The sequence below is a fragment of the Triturus cristatus genome, chromosome 4_1 (genome assembly GCF_964204655.1).
Source record: "Triturus cristatus chromosome 4_1, aTriCri1.1, whole genome shotgun sequence".
Classification (NCBI taxonomy): Eukaryota; Metazoa; Chordata; class Amphibia; order Caudata; family Salamandridae; genus Triturus; species Triturus cristatus.
Window position 1 is genome coordinate 844,070,756 of NC_140585.1, and position 22,055 is coordinate 844,092,810.

Here is a 22,055-nt window from a genome sequence, read left to right on the forward strand (position 1 = left end):
AACGGTTGTTGCCCACTGTGAAACGCAGGAACTTGTGATGTTTCCTCGCTATGGGCACACGAAAGTACGCGTCCTGCAGACCTATTGTGCACAGCCAGTCTCCCTGATGAAGTTGAGGGTAGATCTGATGCAAGGACAACATCCAAAATTAATTTTTCTCTTTGAACCCATTTGTTGGCTTGTCGTTAGTCGTAAGTCGAGAATGGGTCTGAACTCGTTCTGGTCTTTCTTGCGGACGAGAAAGAACCGTAAATACAGCCCTGTTCCTTTCTGATTTAGAGGGACAGGTTCTACCGCCCTTTTCTCTAGGAGGGTGTTAGCCCCCTCCTGCAACTCGCGCAGCATGTATCTTGATCGAGTTGGAGGGATTGATGGAGGCGGGCTTATAAAACGTATTGAGTATCCACATGCGAACAATATTCATCACCCAATTGTCCTGAGTTATTTTCTACCACTCTGCCATGATGATGAAGACTACCCCCCTCCCCCCCCCCACCGGAGTGGACAACGGATGAGGGGGAAGAAACCCTTCAGGGCTTTGGACCAGCAGGAGCCTTAATCCCCTGTTCAGACTGCTGGTTAGATCGTCCTCGCTGTTGTCGTTTTTGAAACAGCTGAGAAGAGTGCTGGCACTGCTGCTGTTGGTTGGACTGACGACCCTGAGACCGTTGGAACCTCTGAGAGGAATAACGCCTCTGGAAAGGACGGAAGGTCTTGCGTTGTTCTTTAGGTTTCTCCAAACCTACAGCCTTCAACGTCTCCATTTCGGTCTTCATGCGAGCCATCTCGTCATCCGTGTGGGAACCAAAGAGCGTTGTGCCGGAGAACGGGAGATTGGAAATTCGCTGCTGCGCCTCAGGCTTCAGTGATGTAAGATGTAGCCAAGCATGACGTCGTAAAGCGATACCATGGAAATACCCGTGGGCTGCCAGAAGTGAAGTATCCGCTGCAGCGCTGATGACTTGGTTAGAGACCATCAGGCCCTCATTCACAATATCCTGGAAGTCTTCTCTCTTGACCCTGTGAATGAGATCCACAAATTGCTGAAGGGACTCCCAGAACGATCTATCGTAACGGCCCAGCAAGGCCGTAGAGCTCGCCGCCTTAATGGAAGTCGCTGCGGTGTTACAAGCCTTTCTGCCCACTGAATCCAGCTTACGGCTCTCTTTATCCGGTGGCACCATGGAGGTCAGAGGCGTAGCATGCTGTTTACGTGCAGCCACCACAATAACCGAGTCTGGAGTGGGGTCCAGCCGGAGAAAGGCAGGATCCAAATCAGGCGGACGATACTTCAGCAACCTCGAGGGTGCAGACTTTATAGAAGACGGCGTAAGGAACAGTTCCATAGCTGGATCTTCCAGACCCGGCACCAACGGTAGCAACGGACGCGATGTCTGTCTCTTCTGCAGGGTCTCAAATATCACAGAGGTCGGCTGAACAAGGCCAGACAGGGGAATGTTGAGTTTCATAGCCCCTCTGACCAGTACCTCCTGAAAGGTAGAAATGTCATCAACCAGTGACACCCTTTGTGGGGGAGAGTCCGTAAGAGTAGTAGAGTACCTTCCTGTACTCGTGGAAGATGTATCCCTCGTATGCCGGGACCAAGACCTCTCATAATGGCGACGACGTAATCTTGTGGAAGACCGCTGGCATCTATATGACCGATGTCTCGAACGAGACCGTGTTCTGGGCTGTCAAGGTTCCACAGGGCGTGTGGGTTGAGGAGCTACGGATTGAGGCTGAGGTGGAGGAAGAGGCGGTGGTGATGGAGGAATCGCTGGTGGAGGCGGAAGAGTAGCTGGAGGCGGAGGAGGAGAACTTGGTGGTGGCTGTGGTATTCCTGGTGGGACCACCTGTGGAAGCGGAGCAGGAGGAGACCTAGTTGGTCAGTAGGTCCGTGAATACTCCGAACTGGGAGACGAGACCAACCTCCTTTACGAGTGGGCCATGAGGAAGGGACCCTGGATGCTCCATCAGTCCTCCTCGATGTCGATCCACTGCTTAACGTCGATATCGTCTGGAATGCGAAGTCCCTGTCGATGACGATAGGCTCACAACTGAGCGAGGCCCAAAACGGGACCTCAATGCCGGTAACAACTTCTCGACATTGATCTTCTCCTTGAATCTCTCCTCGACGTCGACTTAGACTTCCTCCTTGAAATCGATCTTCGCGTTGACATCGATGGTGATCGGCAAAGACGCTTCGGCGGCGAGCGGCGCTTGTGAGACCCAGATCGACGCCGATGAAGTCTCGACGGCGATGTTCGTTGAGTCGACGTTGAACGCGGGGAACCCCTCGACGGCGATCTTGCCGTTCTCCTCCTCAACGTTGATCGTCGACGTTGCTTCGACCCAGAGCCCTGGGTCGACGGAGAGTATATCGTAGTCATACCTGCTCTCGATGTCGTCGTCGCCGTCCTGGTTGTCAACCGGGAATGTTTTTCTGCCGGTTTTTGTCGTTTTTCCACTGGGGAGCCCCCCAGAGGGCGAAGCATGGGACTTGGTAGAGGACTTACCCTTCCCTTTCCCAGAGGCTGAAGAAGCCGCCTTCTGACTCCTCTGCTCCATGCCTTGGAGCCAAATCTTCTCCCTGTCACGCGGGGTGCGCCTGGAGAAGGTCTTGCAAATCGCACAGGTGTCAGGAACATGGGACACTGGCAAACACAGGATACAAACCCTGTGGGAATCCGACTTGGACTTCTTCCTACCGCATTCAGGGCACTTTCCAAAGAGAGATGGCATTTTGACAAGAAAACAGCAGAAATACTGCCAAAAAACTACAGCAGTAGTTAGCTAAAGGCCAAAGACGTTGAGTGAAACTGTTAAAGTCAAGAAATAATCACAAATTTTATATGAAATACCCAAAAAAGGTAGAGCTCAATGCTCCAGGGTCCTGCTAGCAGGAGCCGGAAAAAAGAACTGAAAGTAAATGCCTCTGGCTGTGCCTTATGGGATACCGGGTGTCTCTGGAGACTCTTAAAAGCACGGTACCCATTTGCAGACACATAATGGCAGCCAATGGGGGCTTCTCTATCCATTCCTTTTATCTCTATCATGAAAAAGGAGTTTTGTGAAGGAGAGATTTCTGTGTGAAAAACTCAGTAAATTACTAAACTTAATGTTAAACTGGCTATCTTTTTCACTTCAAGATGAAGTAATGGCCAGCGTAGCCTATTTTCTTAGGGTGCATTATTGTCTTTTTATCTCTTAAGTGTCCATACAGGCCTTCCTGAAGAAAGGCAGAAGATGACAACTTAAGAAGATATATCTAATGAAGTGCTCCGGGGTCCACGCACAGGGGCAGGACTATTCACATGATTATGACTATACACGGAAATCCCCTACAAGAGAACGTTGAAAACAAAACATGCCATCATAATTATATTTACCATCATACAATTCATCAGTAGAAAACACAGGTGAAAGCTCTAGATCTTCTAGCAGTTTGTGCATGTATCAATGTCCCAATCGCCAGAGACAGTACTAGTGGTAATGACATGATTCGATGAAATTTTGAACAAATATGGAATTTGTAAAAGCTCAGGCAGGCCATACACATCATACCATACTCTATCCCAAACAATTCCATTGGGAACTGGAACAGCTATAATGTTTACCAGGGAAAGGTCTCTTTTTTCTCGGTGTGATGATGAATGTGGTTTAAGAACCAAGTTCATCAGTTGTGCTGCAGAGCATTCTGAGAGGAAATGTCAATTCAAAAGCAGGAAAATGCCGGTCCTAAAACCAATCCAAAGGACGTGGCAAAGTAATGCAACTGTAGATGTATCCATGGAGAAATAAAATGTCCTTTGTAGCCAAAGATAGAAAACACGCACTTTCCGCCTGAAAGGAAGTGGTGGTGGCTGTGGATCAGTTAAATCCAATGAGAAGTCTTCAAAGTCAATGATGTAGCCAGAGGCCATCCGATCTATTTTTGGCAGATCAGTAGGTTTTGTAGAACAGGAAGATGACTCGATCAGTTTCCAAATTGCAATCTGTGTTACTGTACTAGTTGACTGTACAGTAGTTGTAGATGTAACAGGTAGAAGATATACTTTGTTGTTTTTGATTGTTGTCTCTCATTGGAGAGAGGATGCTTCATGAGTTAGCAAAGATTCCATGTCGAATTCCTGTATGGTAGTGAGAGGAGACAAGTAGGTACCCAGGAGCCCACGTGGCCTACTTTTGAGAATCAGCCATGTAGTGTGGTTTGATCAGATCAATGGAGACCGGCAATAGGCAGAAGTACGGTTCTGGTACCTTCAATCAGCTAGGACAGGTACAGGACCTCTACTCTGTAAGATGGCTGAGACTCTTTCTTGTCTGCTATTTTTTCCCTGACCAGATCCCCAATCTTCGGGTTCCAGCCAGGCCTCGCCGGGACTACCTTGACTTCTCCAGTGGTGGTGCGTTTACTTGGACGTTGCTTTGTTCATCTCAGGAATCATTCAGTTCCAGTAAAACAGCTAAACGTTCACTGATTTCAAATGTTTTTTCCGCCACTAAGATGCTCGGATTGTCGAGGTCTGGGACCCACATATTTACCCCAAACAGGATGTCAGAGAGTCCAACCACCAATGGCTTTTCTCAGCATGTTATTGAGTCCCCGCTGGACTCCATTTAGGTGATGGACCCAACTGCGGCCTAAGCCTAGTACCCTCGCAGTTTAAGACTGCTTCAAGTCACTGTTTTTCCTCTCCATAACCACATTTACCTCGGGATATTATGGAGACGAGAAAAGCAGGGTCACATCCAAACTTCCATTGGATTCTTTGCAAGCCCGAGAGCTAACTGCCGGACCCTGGTTGGAATGTAATGTGCCAACTGTGTAAGTTCCGATAAAAATCGCCAATCCTTTATAACAGTTCGGGATTCAGCCGACCTCTGTGGCCATTCGAACAGGAATCGAGATCAGGAATCCACTGCTACCAAGATGTACTTGTAAGCCCCATCTGATGACAGAGGGCCGCAATGATAAAAATAGACATGAGCCAGAGGTTTGTTTATAATTTGTAGAGGTTATTTGCCTTTAACTTTGGCGTCATTTGACAAATTTGCATGAAAGTTAGCAGACGTTTAGCAATTTCAGTTGACTGTTGGTACTTTTAAATTGTCTGGGGCACAGTTAAAAGAAAGTGTTTAAAACGTTCATTTGCTAAAAAACGACATTCATGGATGAATTCATATGAATCTGGTAAAAATTCACCATATTAGATCTTATGCATAGCAAGTTTCATGCAGCTCTAACAAGAGATGGCAAACAAAGTTTAAAGGGGGAGCAAAAAAAATGGACTCGCTATTGACTTTGGAACAGTTTCATGGATCTGCACAACAGTTGGCAGACACCCAGCATGTCTACCTTTCTCTAGGTATAATCCATCGAGGAGAGGAGCACAGTTAAAATAAAAGAGGTGGAGCAAAAAGGTGTTCATTTGAAGATAACTTTGGTGACAATTCATAGATCGGCATGCAATTTGGCACATGCTTGGCATCTTTAACCCATTTTGATCTGCTTAGTTGAGGGAATGCATTTGACACATTCAAGATTACTGTGGCCGCCATTTTCTCACGGTCAGTAGTCTAATCTCTTGAGTTCCTCGCTGATTCCCCTACATAAAGAGCAGCCTGGCGCATATGCGCAGTGCTCCCAGGTACCGCCTGCATCGCTCTTACAGTTTCTTTTAATTGATTTTAATGCTGCACAAATTGCACATTTTACTTATTGATTGCTGCGGAGAGTGCCATTAAAAAATACCTGAAAACTCTGAGTTACTGCTGCACATTGCACTTTTTGTCTGTCCCGGCTTTGTTGGTTGAGCAGAGGTCACGCATTTGACACATTTTCAAAACTACTGCAGCTGGCATTTTCTTGCGGTCAGCAGTCTAGTCTCTTGAGTTCCTCTCTGATTTCCCTGTATAAACAGCAGTCTGGTGAGGGCACACAAAGCCAAGACAGTCTGCACCCATCTGCCACCAGCTGCCCCTTTCATAAGAGAGGTAAGGGGAATGCCTAGGATTTGCTACTCTAATGAAAAAAATGAAAAGAAGATTAGGGACAATCAATCAGTAATTCAGGGTTATTAAAGCATGCTGCTCACCCGTAAGGGTCTCAAGGTGCTGGGGGGGAAAGGGAGGCAGCAGCTCCGGTCAGTCAAAGAGCCAGTTCTTGAGGGTCTTCCTGAAGATGTGCAGGGTGGGGGCACGTCTGATGTCGATCAGAAGCTCGTTCCAGGTCTTGGCCGCGATGCAGGAGAAGGTTCTTCCACCCGTTCTTGCTCTGCGGATGAGCGGGGGTCCGGCGACGGCGGGGTCTGGCGAGGTCGGTGGATCGGAGGTTTCTCTTGGGTACGTGGAAGGAGATTCTATCGCTGAGATATTGGGGTCCGGTGTTGTGGAGGCATTTGTAGGCGTGAATGAGTGTCTTGAAAGTTACTCTCTTCTCGATGGGGAGCCAGTGGAGGTTTCATAGGTGTTGGGTGATGTGTTCGTGCCAAGGGATGCTGAGGACAAGTCTGGCTTCCTTGTTCTGTATAGTCTGGAGTTTGTGGAGCAGAGATTTGTTGATTCCGGCATAGAGGGTGTTTCCGTAGCCAAGTCTGCTGGTTATGAGTGCATGAGTGACAGTCTTCCTTGAATTGGTGGGGATCCATTTGAAGGTCTTTCGAGGGATGCTGAGGGTATTGAAGCGGGTGGAGGTGAATGCATTGACCTGTTGAGTCATGGAGAGGGAGGAGTCGAGTACGATGCCGAGGTTACGGGCATGGTCCATGGGGGTGGGGGGAATGCCGAGGACGGTGGGCCACCAGGTGTTGTTCCATGCAGAGGGGGGAGGGTCCGAGGACGAGGACCTCTGTCTTCTCCGAGTTGAGCTTCAGGCAGCTGTTGCTCATCCAGGATGCAACATCCTTCATTCCTTCCTGGAAGTTGAGTCTGGTGGTGATGGGGTCTTTGGTGAGGGAGAGGATGAGCTGGCTGTTGTCGGCGTAGGATACTATGCTGAGTCCGTGATGTCTGACGTTGGCGGCGAGGGGGGCCATGTAGATGTTGAAGAGCGTAGGGCTGAGCGATGATCCTTGGGGTACTCCGCAGTTGATTTCCGTGGGTTCGGGAAGGAAGGGTGGAAGTCTGATCCTTTGGGTTCTGCCGGTGAGGAAGGAGCAGAGCCAGTCGAGGGCGGTTCCCTATATGCCGGTGTCATGGAGTCTGGCGCTGAGTGTGCGGTGGGCGTCGGTGTCGAAGCCTGCAGAGAGGTAGAGTAGGATCAGGGTCGCGGTGTGTCCTTGGTTGACGAGGGTGTGGATGTCGGATCCTACAGAGGACGACCATGTTACTCTGTTCTACCCCCCCTTTCTCTGGAGCATGATACTCCCTCCAACTGTACACTCGGCAACCTTTAAGGTTTTCCATGTCTGCCACCTGTGGCCTCCTGCACTCAGAAGGTTTTTATCCCTACAGGATAAAATAGTTACTCCTTCCCTTCCATTGGGTGAATGTCGACAAACTGGTCAACCAATCGCTGTTTAAAAGCCTCTATTGCATCCCTCGTTCTACCCCAAAATACGCTACTGAAATATGGGACCTCATTCCAACTCACCAACTGGATGTTTGATTAATTTCTGAAACCTGACTTAATTCGGCATGTATTCCTATAGCTTTTCCTACAAATTACAGATTGATTTAACTGGATAGAGAGTCTAAAAAGGAGGCAGAGTAGCTATTGCATTTCACAACCCGGTAAAAGTCACTTTGGTGGACACCCTTCGTGGTGACTGGGTAGAGCTCTGTATCTTCAATTTTGAAACTCTGCATAGTGAATCATGAAAGGATGCCTTAGTTTTTCACCCGCCCACATCTACAAAAGGCTTCAGCCACAAACTGACTGAACGTGTTACTCCCCACGTTCTTGCCTCTAACGATTTTCGTCTAGTGGGAGATTTTAACTCCCATGCAGAACTATGCTCAGACCCACACAACTTTTGCTCTCTGATCTGGAGATGCTGGGACTACATCAGAAACTAAAAGCAGGGCATACCTTTGATTTAGGTTTTACTAATGCCTTGGAATTCTAGGTAGACTCCACTCTTCCTTTAGTCTGGACAGACCATTTCTCTATTCGTTTTCGGTTCCCTAGTAAAGGGAAACTATTTGGTTGAAAGTACAAAAATGGAAAAAAATCTATGGTCCTGGAAGAAAGTTTCCAATTCCTAATTTTACTCTTTTGTTCCACCCAGTATGCTGTGATATGAACAGTGCTTTTATGGATTTTGAGGATTCTATTTCTCAGGCACTAGATATAGTTGCTCCCCTCAAACATAGCAGCTCCACCTTTGAGTCTCACTACCCCTGGTTTTCAGAGTAAGATAAACAGGAGAAATTGGCTTGTAGAAAATTAGAGAGAAGATGGTGCATCTCTAAATCTCTTCTTGATAAAGCTTCATATAAATCTGTATCAAGTAGCTATCATAAAAAGCTTAGAGCCCGAGAGTCACACATTGTCGGTAGGATAGACAACGTGGGAAACGAGTTCATTAAGCCCACCGAAAGTGCGTCCAAAATCTCCGCCTCTCAGAAATTATGCGATGCTTTTACAGACCATTTTGAGGAGAAAATTGTCATTATTAATTGAAACCTCTATCACCATTCCTCACTAACAGAAAACGTACCTACTACATTTCAGATTGCCAATTCCCCCCATCATTCTGGAGGAACATTACTTCAGCACAAGTTTTTGAGACGATGAACAAAATCAAATCAGGCTCCCCCTCAGATCTCTCCCCTCCTTATATCATGGTGACCCTTGCCACCTCTCTCCTTCCAGCTATCACCTCACTGTTTAATCTTTCCCTTAGCTCTGCTACTCTACGAGTAAGGTTGAAAAACTGCACAAGTCGTGCTCATTAAAAAAAAAAAAAAAAATGGAGATTCCCTCAAGCCCGCTACCTATAGACTGATATCACTCTCACTTATCTCAGCAAAAATGTGGGCACCTTAGTAAATAAACAACGTTCCCTCTATTTGGAAGCCATCTCCAGCCTGGACCCTTCCCAGTCAGGTTTTAAGAGTTTCGCATAGTAGAGAAACAGCACTAATAGCGGCAGTGGACACCATCAGACTTTCCCTAGATGATGGTCTTCCTACCTTGTTAGTGCTACTCGACCTATCTGCAGCTTTCAACACCATCTCACATTCCATCATGGTCCAGAGACCTACTGAGATTGGTTTCTGTGGAAAAGCTCTAGGGTGGCTCCACAGCCTTCTTAGCAATCCGATTCAGACTATACATTTCGCTCATTTCAAATCCTGCACCATATTTTTAGAAAATGGAGTACCGCAGGGCTCTTCCTTGAGCCATATGCTCTTCAACATAGATGTAGCCGCATTAGCTAAGGCTTCTGATCAAGAAACTTTCTATTTTCAACTTCCTGTGCTTGGTGCATAAACCTTTGTCTGGTAATGGGCCTGCATATATTCAAAATAAACTCCGCCCATATCTTCCTCCCGGGAATTTGAGATTGAAAGACCAACTCTTGCATCGCCTTCGGCATCTTCTTGAAGCCAAATACAGTGGCCGACCTTTCTCCTAGTTCGCCCCCCCACCGGAATAGATTACCTCTGCACACTCGGGCCTGTCTAGATTTTGCCCGTTTCAAAAAGTTTCTGAAGACCTGTTTTTTCTAATTCTCTGACTTTCCTCTTTTACATGATAGCAGCGAGATACCCCTTCAGGGATGATTCGCTACGCTATATGAAGTGTTTATGACATAACTTAACATAACATGCAGATCTGCTAAGGTGGTCTAGGTTAAAGGGGGAGGGTGGGCAAGGAGTGCTCATTTGCTTATATCGTTAGCACCCAAATTTGCTAATACCTTTAGCCCACTTTTACTAATCTGCAAAAAACTGTCAAAAATTTAGAGGTTTCGTTTTCTTTATTGATGTCAAGCTATGGCCAGTGCATGGATCCCAGGTTTCCTGAAGATCTGACAAGAGTGGTATCAAAATGAGGGGTCAAAAAAGCTACGACTTGCTACAAAAAAAAAAAAAAAACTTTTGTGCTATTTGACATATTTCCATGGAAGCTGAGATACCAGAAGTTGGTCTACCTTGCAAACTGCATGTGCAAATGGCAGTTCACCTCATGCAAATTTGTTTGCCTGCAGCAAACCACAATTGCCCAGTGGTTAGATGTGAGGTGGGTTTGCATAGTGCTCAGTAGTCAGCCACTGCTGCACACAGCAGAAGTCCATCAACAAAGGAGGGTTGGCTGTAATACGTCACAATATTGTTCACCACGACAATATCTCAAACACTAAACATATATTCACACAAAACATTTACATTTCCTACTAAAAAGAAAGATATTCTAAAGTTATGCTTAGCTTTGGCCTCAACACCTTAAAAATGCTTAAAAACGTTTGGAATTCACTTACACAACCATGGTAGAAGACCAGGTATGTTTATGAAATGAAACCAAAAACCCCTAGTAAACAGAAGGTCTGGTTAGGATGGCAAACTATAGATCGAACTCCTGCCATGCAAACCATAACTTGCATACTAAAGACCATCCTTATGTAGAACAAGAGGACACAGAAACTGATGAGGCCAGTGAGCGGTCCAATATAAAAATAAAAAACAGAGCAGACCACTAGGGAAACGGCAAGCATGGCTAAAAAGGTGAATCGATAGAAGAGTGGTTCTCTGACTGTCAAGTGACTTATGAAAAAGAACAAAAGAAATCATGTCAATCTCTGACAGGCATGTCTCACTTATTTTTCCAACCCGTGGCAACAGAGTTCCTCATACCCATCCTCGTTGTGCCATGTGTTTCATCGTTGCCTGCTTTTGTATCTTCAATGTATGACGTTTAACAGACTGCAGCTAGGGCATACCCATATCCTCAAATCCACCACAGAAAACAAAAACCTCAGTAATTTTTCCTTATTTGATTGTCCTCAGTTTCACTCATGGGTTTCCAATCACAGCCTCATCTTAGTGGCCTCATTGGTCCGTCAAGTAGCTTTTCGCTATTAATGCACCTAAATTTACTTCCAACTTCCAAGCTAAGGTGACGACTGATCAAATTCTCTAAACTCACTTTGGTAGCCAGAAGGAAACCAGCTCATGGTTTGGATGTAAACAGGGAAAACATTTTCTCCTGCTTTATTGAGTACTGTGCCATGGCTAGAATTTTAAGCAGCCACTGAGGGCAAGACAGACTATCTGCTTTGACCTTCGAAGCATCAAATCAGGTCTCTTTACTGCACAGCGCGGCAGCAAAATGACATTTTGTCTCAGACAGCAAAAGACAATCAACCATACTCTGCCTGCAGTGCAGGTTTGGAGGCCTTTGGCACATATTGGGAAGTCAGAATCAGAAACAAGCATTGTTCAATAACTATCAGTTTAAGGACCATATGAAATGATGTTGCCTGCCTCCACTAAGCCTATCATGGGTCCTTCAGGTTACTGATTGAGCAGCGCAGAAAAACGAAAAGGCTACACATCTGACTAACTCTCATATGCTGTGTTGACAGGAGATGATAAAAATATCAGACTGTGGTTATAAAAACTGAGCATCCAATATATCAACACAAAACCAGAAAATCATAATTTCCCTAAAAAATGTCCAGTTCCCTACTTTGTATAATAGTTTAACCTACTCATGCTCAAAGATAAATTAAAATATATTCAAATCATATACTCATTCTTGTGGATCTAAGTAAACACAGCTCAATAGTGAACTGTTAATATGAGGTACTAAGTGCATTATTTTACGAGCATTTATCTAATGAAATGAACTGGTATTGAGAGATTCTAATAAAATGAGTAAAGCCAAGATAGAGGGAGTGTTTTTGTAGACTTTAAATTGAGCACTACTGCAATCTCATGGTTTAAAAAATGGAATCCTAAAAGCAATGTGTTCCAAAATCATCAGTGGCTAAAGAGAATACTCCATAAGCATGTGACTCGATGGAGGAAATCGGTCATGAAACTATGCCTGCTATCAATCTATGAATGATGTTCTTCAAAAAATACTTGTTTCCACAAAGAGAATAAATGATTTAAAAAAAAACATACCTTTTCGTGTTTGTGTTTTTCCTTTTCTTTATCTTTCTTTTCTCTTTCTTTCTTATCCTTCTCTTTCTCTTTGGCCTTCTCTTTCTCCTTTTTTTTCTTTTTTTCCTTTTTATCCTTTTTCTTTTCTTTCTCCTTCGGCTTCTCTTTCTCTTCAAACAATAGTTTTTCAGGAAACAGTGGCGATAAGGTTGGTAGCAAAGAGGGAAGCCTTACTCCAGTTGGTGTGCTAAACATAGGTAAGGGCATATCTTTAGAAGTCAACATTATTGGTGTAGACGGTGACTTTAACTTTTCTTCTTTACTTTTCTCCTTTGATTTCTCTTTCTTTTCTTTATCTTTCTTCCCCTTTTCTTTATCTTTCTTTTTTTCCTTATGTCGGTCTCTCTCGCGTCGCCCACTACCATCTTTTTGTCTTACTTTGGGGTCACTTTCCTCAAAGTCTTTCATTTTAAATATGTATGACTCAAGGTCATCTTCTTTTGACAAGTCTTTCCACATCAACTTTGTGTCTTTGTTTACATCTCTGTCTTTATCCTTATCTCTGTTCTTCTCTTTGTCCTTATTCTTTTCTTTATTTCGCTCTTTATCCTTTAGCTTCTCCCTCTCTCTTTTCCTCATTTTTGTTTTAAGATCCTTTTTCAGCTTCTTTTTTACTTCTACTAAAGAAGTAATTTTATTCTTTTCCTCATAGACTTTAAGAAGAGGTTCTGGGGTGGGAGGTGAAGCTGAAGGTGAAGAAAAGCACTGAAGACTGCCTGCAACATATGGAGGTGTTCCCTTCGGAGGAGTACTCATGGGTGGATTTCCCATAGGAGGAGTACCAATGAGATTTCCCATGAGGGAATTTCCTAAAGGCGGAGTACCAACTGAGGGGTTTCCAACAGGAGGTGTACCCAGATTTGCTCGTCTGATCACCTCATTAATCGAATCTTCCATTGTCCATGAAGTATCTGAGCTTGATGTACCACCTGACTGAGGCAGTGGGGTGCTTTCACCTTTATGGAGACTGCTAGTAGAAGCTGAAAGTTTAGGAGTCGTGGGTTCTGAGATAGTGAGCCTTCTAGGACTGGTAAATACCTCTCCCTCAGATTCTGGACCAGATGAGAATTCAAACGGATCAGGTTCTCGATCAGCACAAGCACGAGCAATTACAGCATCGATTGAGTCATCAATTGTTTTGTCTGCTTCTTCAGAGTCTTTTGACTGATTTTCCAGGCTTACAATTTCTTGCTCGGGTGGCGTTTGTCCATGCTTTACTTGGATGTTTTCTTTCCCACTCTTTTCGTTTATTGTGGCCAACAGAGGTTTTACTGGTGGTTCAGTTTTAATTGCAGACTGTAAAATATGTGCTGGAATCTTTGGACTCTTGGGACTCCTGGGGCTTTTAGCACGTCCGGGTGACTTCTTTTCTTTAATGAGAGCTTTTGGTGAACGTATGGGGCTTCCAAGAACAGCTGTTAATTGGGGAGTTTTCGGTGACTTTGCTTTATGTCCCGGTGAACTACTTTTTGACTTGGATTTTGACCCAGATTTTGATTCTGTATTTTTGGGAGTTAGATTCTGAGATTTTAAAACTGGAGCCAACATTGGTGGCTCTGGGGTTGCAGGTATTAAGTCTGTGGTTTCCTGCATATGAACTGGTGAAAGCATAGGAGGCACCTTTTGAGAGTTAATCAAGCTAAGAGGTTCTCGTGGTTCCAAAGTTCCATCTAGAAGATCAGCTTTACAAGTGGTTATTCGTGGACGTTTCATAGCAGGCATGTCTAGAGTTTCTGGACTTGCTAGTGGTCTTTTGCCAAAGAAGTTTTCATCATTAACTGACATGTCCTCTTCCAGTTCTTCTTCCTCCTCCAGAGGAACTTGCATGGCTTCTGCTGATGTACCACCATCAGTGGGTACCTGCTCTTCCTCCTCTTCTGTAAAAAAAATAATTGATTTAATTTTAATGGATTGTTTAATCAGGTAAGATAGCACAAACTTAAAACATCTATTCTGAAAATCTGAAATAAACTGTTTACACTATCAAATTACAAAGAAATCTAAATACAAAGGCCACAATTGTAATTATGTAAATATAAATTGTCACTCTTGTCGGCAAACCTTTACCTACCGTGAATCAAAAGAACACAATGTACAAGAGGCATCATGCATGCACTGATGGAGCAAGGACTCGTAGAAAAGAGACTTGCTCTGAAGCAATCCTCTCCTTTAACCCACTAACAAATTACTGAAATTGTTTCGTGTAAAACTAATGCGCACCACATAAATACGCAGGTTAGTGAAGCTTGCTAATGTGTTTACTAATATGGATAACATGAACGAAGGACTAAAACCGCTTTAATGGGAAATCTTTACTGCGCATGCTTCAACTGCATCTACGCAGTATGACAAGCTATCGCTTGGAGGGAAATTCTTGTGCATGAGCAGAAGATACTAAAATGGAGTCTTGAAGACTTGCGTGCATGGCATCTGCTTAGCTGAAGCGAAAACAAGCTATTTTACTAATGCTAATGCAGGGAAAGTATTAATAAGTAAAGGGGAATAGAGTAGAGATGGGTGGTCTCCAGTGAAACCATTCTGTCTGTGAAATTAATATTAGTCTTTCTGACTATCACTAGTGCGCATTTGGGCCTCTCATGTATAACTGAAGTAAGCTCAGTAAAAGGAAGACTGCACATGTCCACTGAAAGCTAACCCGGAATGATGACTTAGATGTTGAACAGGAGCCAAGGTAGCAAAGTAGAATACCCTGGGAACGGATGGTGAAAAGTTCAACAACATGGACACACATTCAGACTATTATAATTTTGTAGCAAATAAAATGTGAATGTGTCTGTGAACTAGAGTTTTGAATAAAAATTAAGGGGATGGGTTTGTGAACAATGGTCGAACTGATTTAGATGAAATGTAAGCATGGTGAGATGATCTCCCCCCCCCCCTTGCCTGACCAATTAGATCTCGTATTTTTACGATATTGAAACTTTAGTGGGTGGTACATGAAGAACGAAAGGTATAATTAAGATAGCTTTAGAAAGGTAGTCAGCAGAGCTCGGGATGCTGTCTGTGTAGTGGGAGATACTGATGCTGGGAGAGATGCTGTGAGATGCTGATGAAGAAGCTGAATGCAGAACCTTCTATCCTAATTTAATTGGGTTAGATAAGATGATCGCGGGAGAATCTCGAGGAGGAAGAGTGTGTCGGAGAGGGGTGCGGCGCAATCGTCGGTATTCTAAGAGAGGTCAACTATCCTGTCCTGAAGTCTTTGTCTCCTGACCTATCCCGGGGGACCCTTACTAGCCCTTTGGTCAGGGGGTTGGTCTTCACACCATTCTTGGTAATTATAATTTCACGTTATTTGCAGATGTTCTTTTCTCTCTGTCCTTTCCCTTTCTGAGCATTGATCATTGTATGAGTCCATAGTATGTGCTTGATGATTAACCCGTTCGTGCGCGCGCCCACTCATTAAAACTTCCGCACCGCGGCGGAATTTGCGCCGCTGTTAACGGGTTAATCAATTGAATTTTCTCCCTATGAATGATGGTGACTGTACTGTATTTTTGAAGTGGTTCACATGCATTTAATTTAGATAAAGATTAAAAAACTTTGAGTCTGTGGTTATTTACTTTAAGGTATAGAAAGTTAGAATTATGTTAATTATCACCATCAACTAATGGTCCATTGACCAGAGGAAAGAACTTTTTGATCAGTGAAAGGTTAGTTAGGAGTAAGAAATAACTAATCCTAAAATAGTGCAAATTACAAACTTTGACTGCAGCGGCTTACTCAATTGTGTGTGTTTATGGGCCCAGGTGAGTATATGGTGGTGGAGTATCTGTTGTTGGTACGCCGCTCTATCAGTTTTCTAGTAGCAGAGGATGGATATTATTGACTAGTTTGGTGATAAATATTGATTTTTGCGTTAATGAAAGAGTTAGCGTCTTGTTTTATATTGTCTGGAAATCCCCGGAAAATGAATAGCGGGTGGTGACAGGAGCCATACTGCAGAGAGGTTACTCGTCTGTTGGAATAATACTGAGAAGCTACGTAGGGCTGGCAGTATTGAACTAGGGACTATTTTGTATAAAAGCAGAGTGTGAGTGATAGCAGAGGGTTCGCTGGTCTGATTTCCCAGTAGGGGTAACACTGAAGGAGTAACAGGTTCTCCCGAGCTTGCATGAAGGATAAACAGGGGTTTAACTCGCAGTAGAAGAGGAGCAACTCAGACTCGAGAATAAGTTGAAAAATCTATCCTTTGTTTAGTGGAACAGACAGAGTAGCGAATGTTTTTATGTTGTTACTAACGGAATTTATTTATAAAAAAAGTAAAGATATAGGTTTGCGTATTACCTTGTGAAAGGAGGGTCAGTCGCCGGAGTTGTGCTGACGTCACCGAGAGCCGCACTGGGATTGGTTGAAACAGCGGGCATGAGACAGAAGCAGATTGTAAAGGAGGGGTCAGTAGTAAGGCGCAATACTGACATAACAAAAGGCCGCACTGGCATTGGTCAGACCACGAACGTGAGCCTGAGTCTGATTGGTTGATTGATAGAAGCCACGCTAGGATTGGTCGAAAAAGAATTGCATGTTGGATTCTGATTTGACTGCTGGTGTAAGTCACACCAATAGAAGAGTTCACAGGTTTGCAGAATATTCTTTCATATATCGTTCATCCAGAATGTATGGAGAAAAGAGAAAAATGTTGTTAATAAAGAAAATTATCAATTTCTTTAAGAAAGGTAAGCCTGTGTTGACTAGAGAGGGAATTCCTATTCTGCCACCAAAAACCCCCGCTTCCTTTATGATGATGGAAAGAGGATATCATACTTGTGTATGGTTGGAGAATTGGATGGAATATTCAAAAGGTGATGGAGTTCTAGCTTTTCCAGAACATGGGACATTTAATGGGAGAATTCTTCAGAATTTGAGAATGAGAATGAATGATTTGGAACCAAGACCTAGGTTAACTCAGTATGAGGCTTTGGAAGAATGGGAGACAGTCATTTGAACGAGAGAAATGCAGACGTGGTAAGAGATAGAGGTTTTTTTCCCATACATTTGCATGAGTCACGTGAAGGTCAGATGAAGCAATGAAGAGCTATGCTATCAGAAGGTTTATACCCAGTGTTAGTGGCTGAGGGACAGTCGGGAAGCAAGTGTAAGGGGAAAACAAAATACATGAATGTGACAGGATATGGTGAATCAGATGACGAATTGTTGGAGGAAATTTGAACTAAAAATCCTCCACCGTATCAAGGAGGACCCAGTAGAGTCACCCCAAGTGCACCGGTAATGGGAACACCATTAATACCTCAAATTTTACATGATACATCAGTTAATAGGGTGCTTCAAGATAATAAGAGAGAAGCCTTGACTAGAAGTAGGGAGGAAGTAGTACAGAAAATAAGTCAATTGAATTTAAATACTGAAGCATTGACAGTACCAGTGACTATAGGATCTGTTATCCCACTATATGGAGATAAAACGAGTTGCCCAAAACCCCAAGTTGTAACAACTCCTTTGAGTAATCCCAGAAAATAGGTAGTAATATCTGATGATCAGGCTAGTGAGTGCAATTCAGTCATTTCATTAATGGACCTTCCAATAAGGGAACCTTTAACTGAAACCCCGAAAAGAGTTACACCCGGAAATTCGAAAGAAAGAGGGTCTATGGTACCGTTAGGAACTAGAGGCTCGACAGCGGTCACTCCAGAAGATTTAGAAAGATGGGCACAGGGAATAGAAGAACTAAGCACAACGCCAAAGATCTTAGATATTTACAGATTGAAAGTGGAGTTGGAAGAGATGATAGCTGGAGATGGGGAATAGAAAGGTTGAACATTTACAATGATGAAGAGTTGTTGTTTATATGTAAAAATGTCATACAAACAACAAGGGAGGTGGAGGCAGAGGCAATGTGCTGCATATAAGATCAGAGAAAAGGGGCATGCAGTTCCTAAATGTTACAAGGGAAAGTACATGTCATCCCCTGAAAAGAGCAGGTCGAAAAGATTTGAAAATCGGGAGCAAGAACCCACCCAACTGGGTGGCATGCTTCAATCTTGGGCAGTTCCTCGTTAAGACAGTGCTGCAATGTCTAATGGGCACCCACGAGGGAAATATTTGCAGAAGAAAGACAGCAAGAGAGTCAGAAGAAGGTAAAATCTCAATTTCTTGTTTTTATTAGTGTTTATTTTTAAAAGGCCTATTCCATGGCTCAAGAGTTTCTTTACCAGTGTGAACCTATGAAGCTCTGCCTTACACAGACATCCCCCTCACAACAGTCTGCAGCCAGCCTGAACGTTCCCTTCCCATGAATAATGCACTGCTCTTTAACAGGTACAAAAGTAAAATGGGCATATTAGGAGGGAAGGCACACTAGAAAGATTAGGCCATTATACAAAACACTACATTAATCCATTGCCACTGGTAACTGTGAGAGATAATACAAAGCTTTTGCAAATAGTGAACTGTTGATAGAGTACCATTGATACAAGTAACTAACACTAAGTCTTTGGTGAATTGAAACGGAGTTGCTTATGACAAGGACAGCAGAATATATGAAAACTACTAAGTTACTGATATTACTGAGGCAGATGATATTGTGCCTCTAAATACACTGAGCACTCAGTGATGAAGCTGAACCTCTGGTAATATTCATATTAGTCAACCATTAACAATATTGAGTCATTGATAGTATAGGGTCATTGTCCTGAGGAGCTGAGAACCAGTATGGTGCAGTATTCTGGACATTCATTTGGGGTTCAATTTAAATACCAATGCCATACACTAAGGGCATTAACTATGGATTATTGTCTCTCCCATGATTACTGACTAGAGCTGAAGACCAGCATGTGGGGAATCAGTCTATTAAAACCCGTTCCTTCCCAAGCCTACCCCAACAAACAAAAAAATCAAGACCATTTGTTTCAGACGTTCCCTGAACCTAGTTTGCAGGCACAACTTAGCAATTATTAACAGCATTATCAGCCTAGGGCCGAGTCAATCTGAACATTACCATACAGTAGCCTAATATTAACTTTCCTTTTGGGCAAAATCTGCATAGTTCAACATGTATTTATCAATAAAATGTAAGCTGTTCCAACCAGTCACCCAAACACAAAGAACATTACATTTGCAACTTTTTTTTATATCTAAAGTTATATGGGGGCTAATTCCTAAACTATCATTATAATGGTATCTATATCGTTTATCTGTAAGCATGTGCCAAAGTGTTTTGCTTCTCCTTGTGTAAATTGGTTAATGAAGTAAACCAACGTTTGTTTGATATTGTATACAAGACTGTAAGAGTTTATTACTCAGAAAACAAAATGCTATAAAAAATTATTGCGAAACTGATTGCGACCTGTGACTGTGACTACGCGTTTTACTCCAACCTTACTAGGGAGCAGACCGGAAGATGTCTTATATGAGGCTCATATGACTAGGGAGGCTACTAAGAACTCTTAAATAGTCATAGCATTATTCGAACCAGAAGTTTGAAAGCATGCTGCCAAATCCTCTCTACTTTCTGGACTGCCCTCTATCACCGGACCATTGACAGAACTGCCAATATATAAGGCTCATAATCGAAAACCACTGTATGTGACTGTATTTACAATATGCTCTATGCAACAGAAACCTACCAAGTGGGAGTTGGATTACAAGGGTGTCCTCTAACGGGTAGTTTTTGGGTGCTATTTTAAAAGGTACAGCGGATGATAGCTGTCAGTTCAAAGGAGAGGTCAGTCAACAAGAGGGATGCCAAGAAATAAAACCAGCCTTGAATCTTGAGATTAGCCAAGCATTTGTAGTGTTATAAAAATGTTTGCAGAGTGAACGGATGAATAACAAGTAAATTAAGGCGGCTAGCACAGGGTAAGGAGGAGCGGGCGATAGATGGATTTAGAAAATTCTATAAGAATTCTATAAGAGTGAAACCACTCCCTGTTGCCTGCAACTGAAGGTAAATATCAGATGGCTAAACAGAGTTCAAGAAGAAACGTTTAGACTCGTGGGAGGAGTATGGAAAGACTAAGGCGACAGCTGGGGTAGAAGACCAGCTTGCTAAAATTCGTGGTTTTGGGAAAGGGGAAATGGAGGGATATTACTGATGTTGAACAAGTGGCAGTTAGAGTGGTGGTCGACCTGACTAAGTTGTAGATAGTCAGTTCAAGCAGAAAAGAAAAGAACAGACCCGCTCTGAATGGTATTGGGTGCAGAGGCAGATGCGAGGTAGTTAACTACTTAGTGGCTGACAGATGCACCTCAGCTTTTCATTTAGAGATGAAAAGAGTTGTTGTTCTGGATGTCACCAGCAAAGTGATTGTTGGCCAAATATGCTTTGCTAGGCATTGGCAAGGAGATTAAAAATTATACCTGAGGAAAGGCATCTGGCAGTGAGGTGGGCGCAGTGCCACAAAAGTGCAGCAGCACAGAGCAGAAAGGTTTGGCATCTTTTGAGGGTAGGAAGAAAGCAGCACCTCTTACGTCCTAACAAGACATGGTGATAAAGTCAATGCTGCGGAAAATGAAAACATCAGGGAGGATGAACACAGGCATGAGATGGTTGCAGTGGCAGATGTTAAGCAGCACATATTTTCCAGCTTCCCCTACATTAAATGAAGGGTGCCTCACCTCCAACTTCTATTTGGAAAACAAGTTAGTTGCTTTAGAAAAGGGGAAGGACTATCAAGATAATCGGTTTTACACTACAGATTGCATAAATAGGCACTGGCAAAGCCAATAGGACTTCTAATTTGGCTTTGCCAATGGAGACCTATTGGCTTTGCCAATGCTTCAGCTGATGCTGTTCCACATTAGCAAAAAGAATAAAAATGCTTGTCTGCCCAACAGCATCACCAAAAAAACACACACACACAAAAAAGTTACTTACCTTTGTTAACACTCTCTCTAGGAGTACTCTAACCACAAATTCCTCACCTTTAGAATAAACCAAGTGCCAAACGGAATATGGATTTTTAAACAGCAGTTGCCCCCACATGTTGGCAGGTTGCATCATCAGTCTCCGGCCTCTAACATCCCCAAAAGTGACGGTGTAGAGCCGTAAATATGTGGCACTCAAGTGCGCTGACGTCAGTTTCGACTTTCACTCTTCTGTGCCCCTGGACATTTGATCATTACAATTCTGTGGTGACAGTGTGCAAACTAACATAAGATCTTTTCAATAGGCACAGAGGCATCTGCAGTTAAATAGAGTATTCACCGGAAAGAGCATTACCGAAGGTAAGCAACTTGTTCTTTTGATGGATACATCTAACCACAGATTCCTCGCATTTAGAATGGATACCAAAGCGGCACCACAGAAAAGGTAGAAAGTATAAGAAGTGGAAACCCAAAAAAGTCCTGCAGAACTGAGTGGGCAAAATGGCCCTCTCTGCAGACTTGCCTGGCAAAGAAGTATGGCTTAGTGAATATACACACAGATAACGATGTCCCCGCTGGGCAGATATCTAAGACACAACATTTCTTCACCAAGGCAGTTTTTGGCTAGTTTCTTCTTGGCCAGTGCATTGCTTGTCTTTATGCTCAGCAGGACCAACCAGAACAGGACCAACCACAACAGGCTCTCTTTCTACGTCTTCCCATTCTTGGCTCTGGCAAAGCACAAGAAGTGTTATATTCCATATAGGTACCATAATATAGGCCTCGGTAATTTCATTACCCTTCACCCATATTCTTCCCTACATCCCTTGTCACAGTTTACAGGGACTGACCTTTTACCTAGATACGACACTGCTTTCAGAACGCGGGTTTTCCCTATTTTGAAATCTCACATATTATGCATGAGGATTCTTGGAAGCACAGCAAGACTACCATCTCCTGTATAATATCTATGTATAAAGTTCATGCCCAACCTTATCCTTAGGCCGACACAGTAATACAGCAAGGTAGGACCCCTGGGGAGACCTATGAGTATATATACATCACATCTTGCTAAGATAGACAGAGGAGACCGA

The 22,055-nt window shown here is 43.5% G+C and overlaps 1 protein-coding gene across 2 annotated transcripts in view; it reads right to left on the minus strand.

The window, feature by feature from the left end:
- Positions 1-22,055, minus strand: part of TAF3 (TATA-box binding protein associated factor 3) — a 626,060-nt gene that overhangs the window by 227,582 nt on the left and 376,423 nt on the right. For both annotated transcript variants that reach the window (XM_085653532.1, XM_085653531.1), the window contains one exon: positions 12,079-13,994. In XM_085653532.1, the coding sequence (XP_085509658.1) occupies positions 12,079-13,994 (1,916 nt within the window). The remainder of the gene's footprint in view (positions 1-12,078; positions 13,995-22,055) is intronic.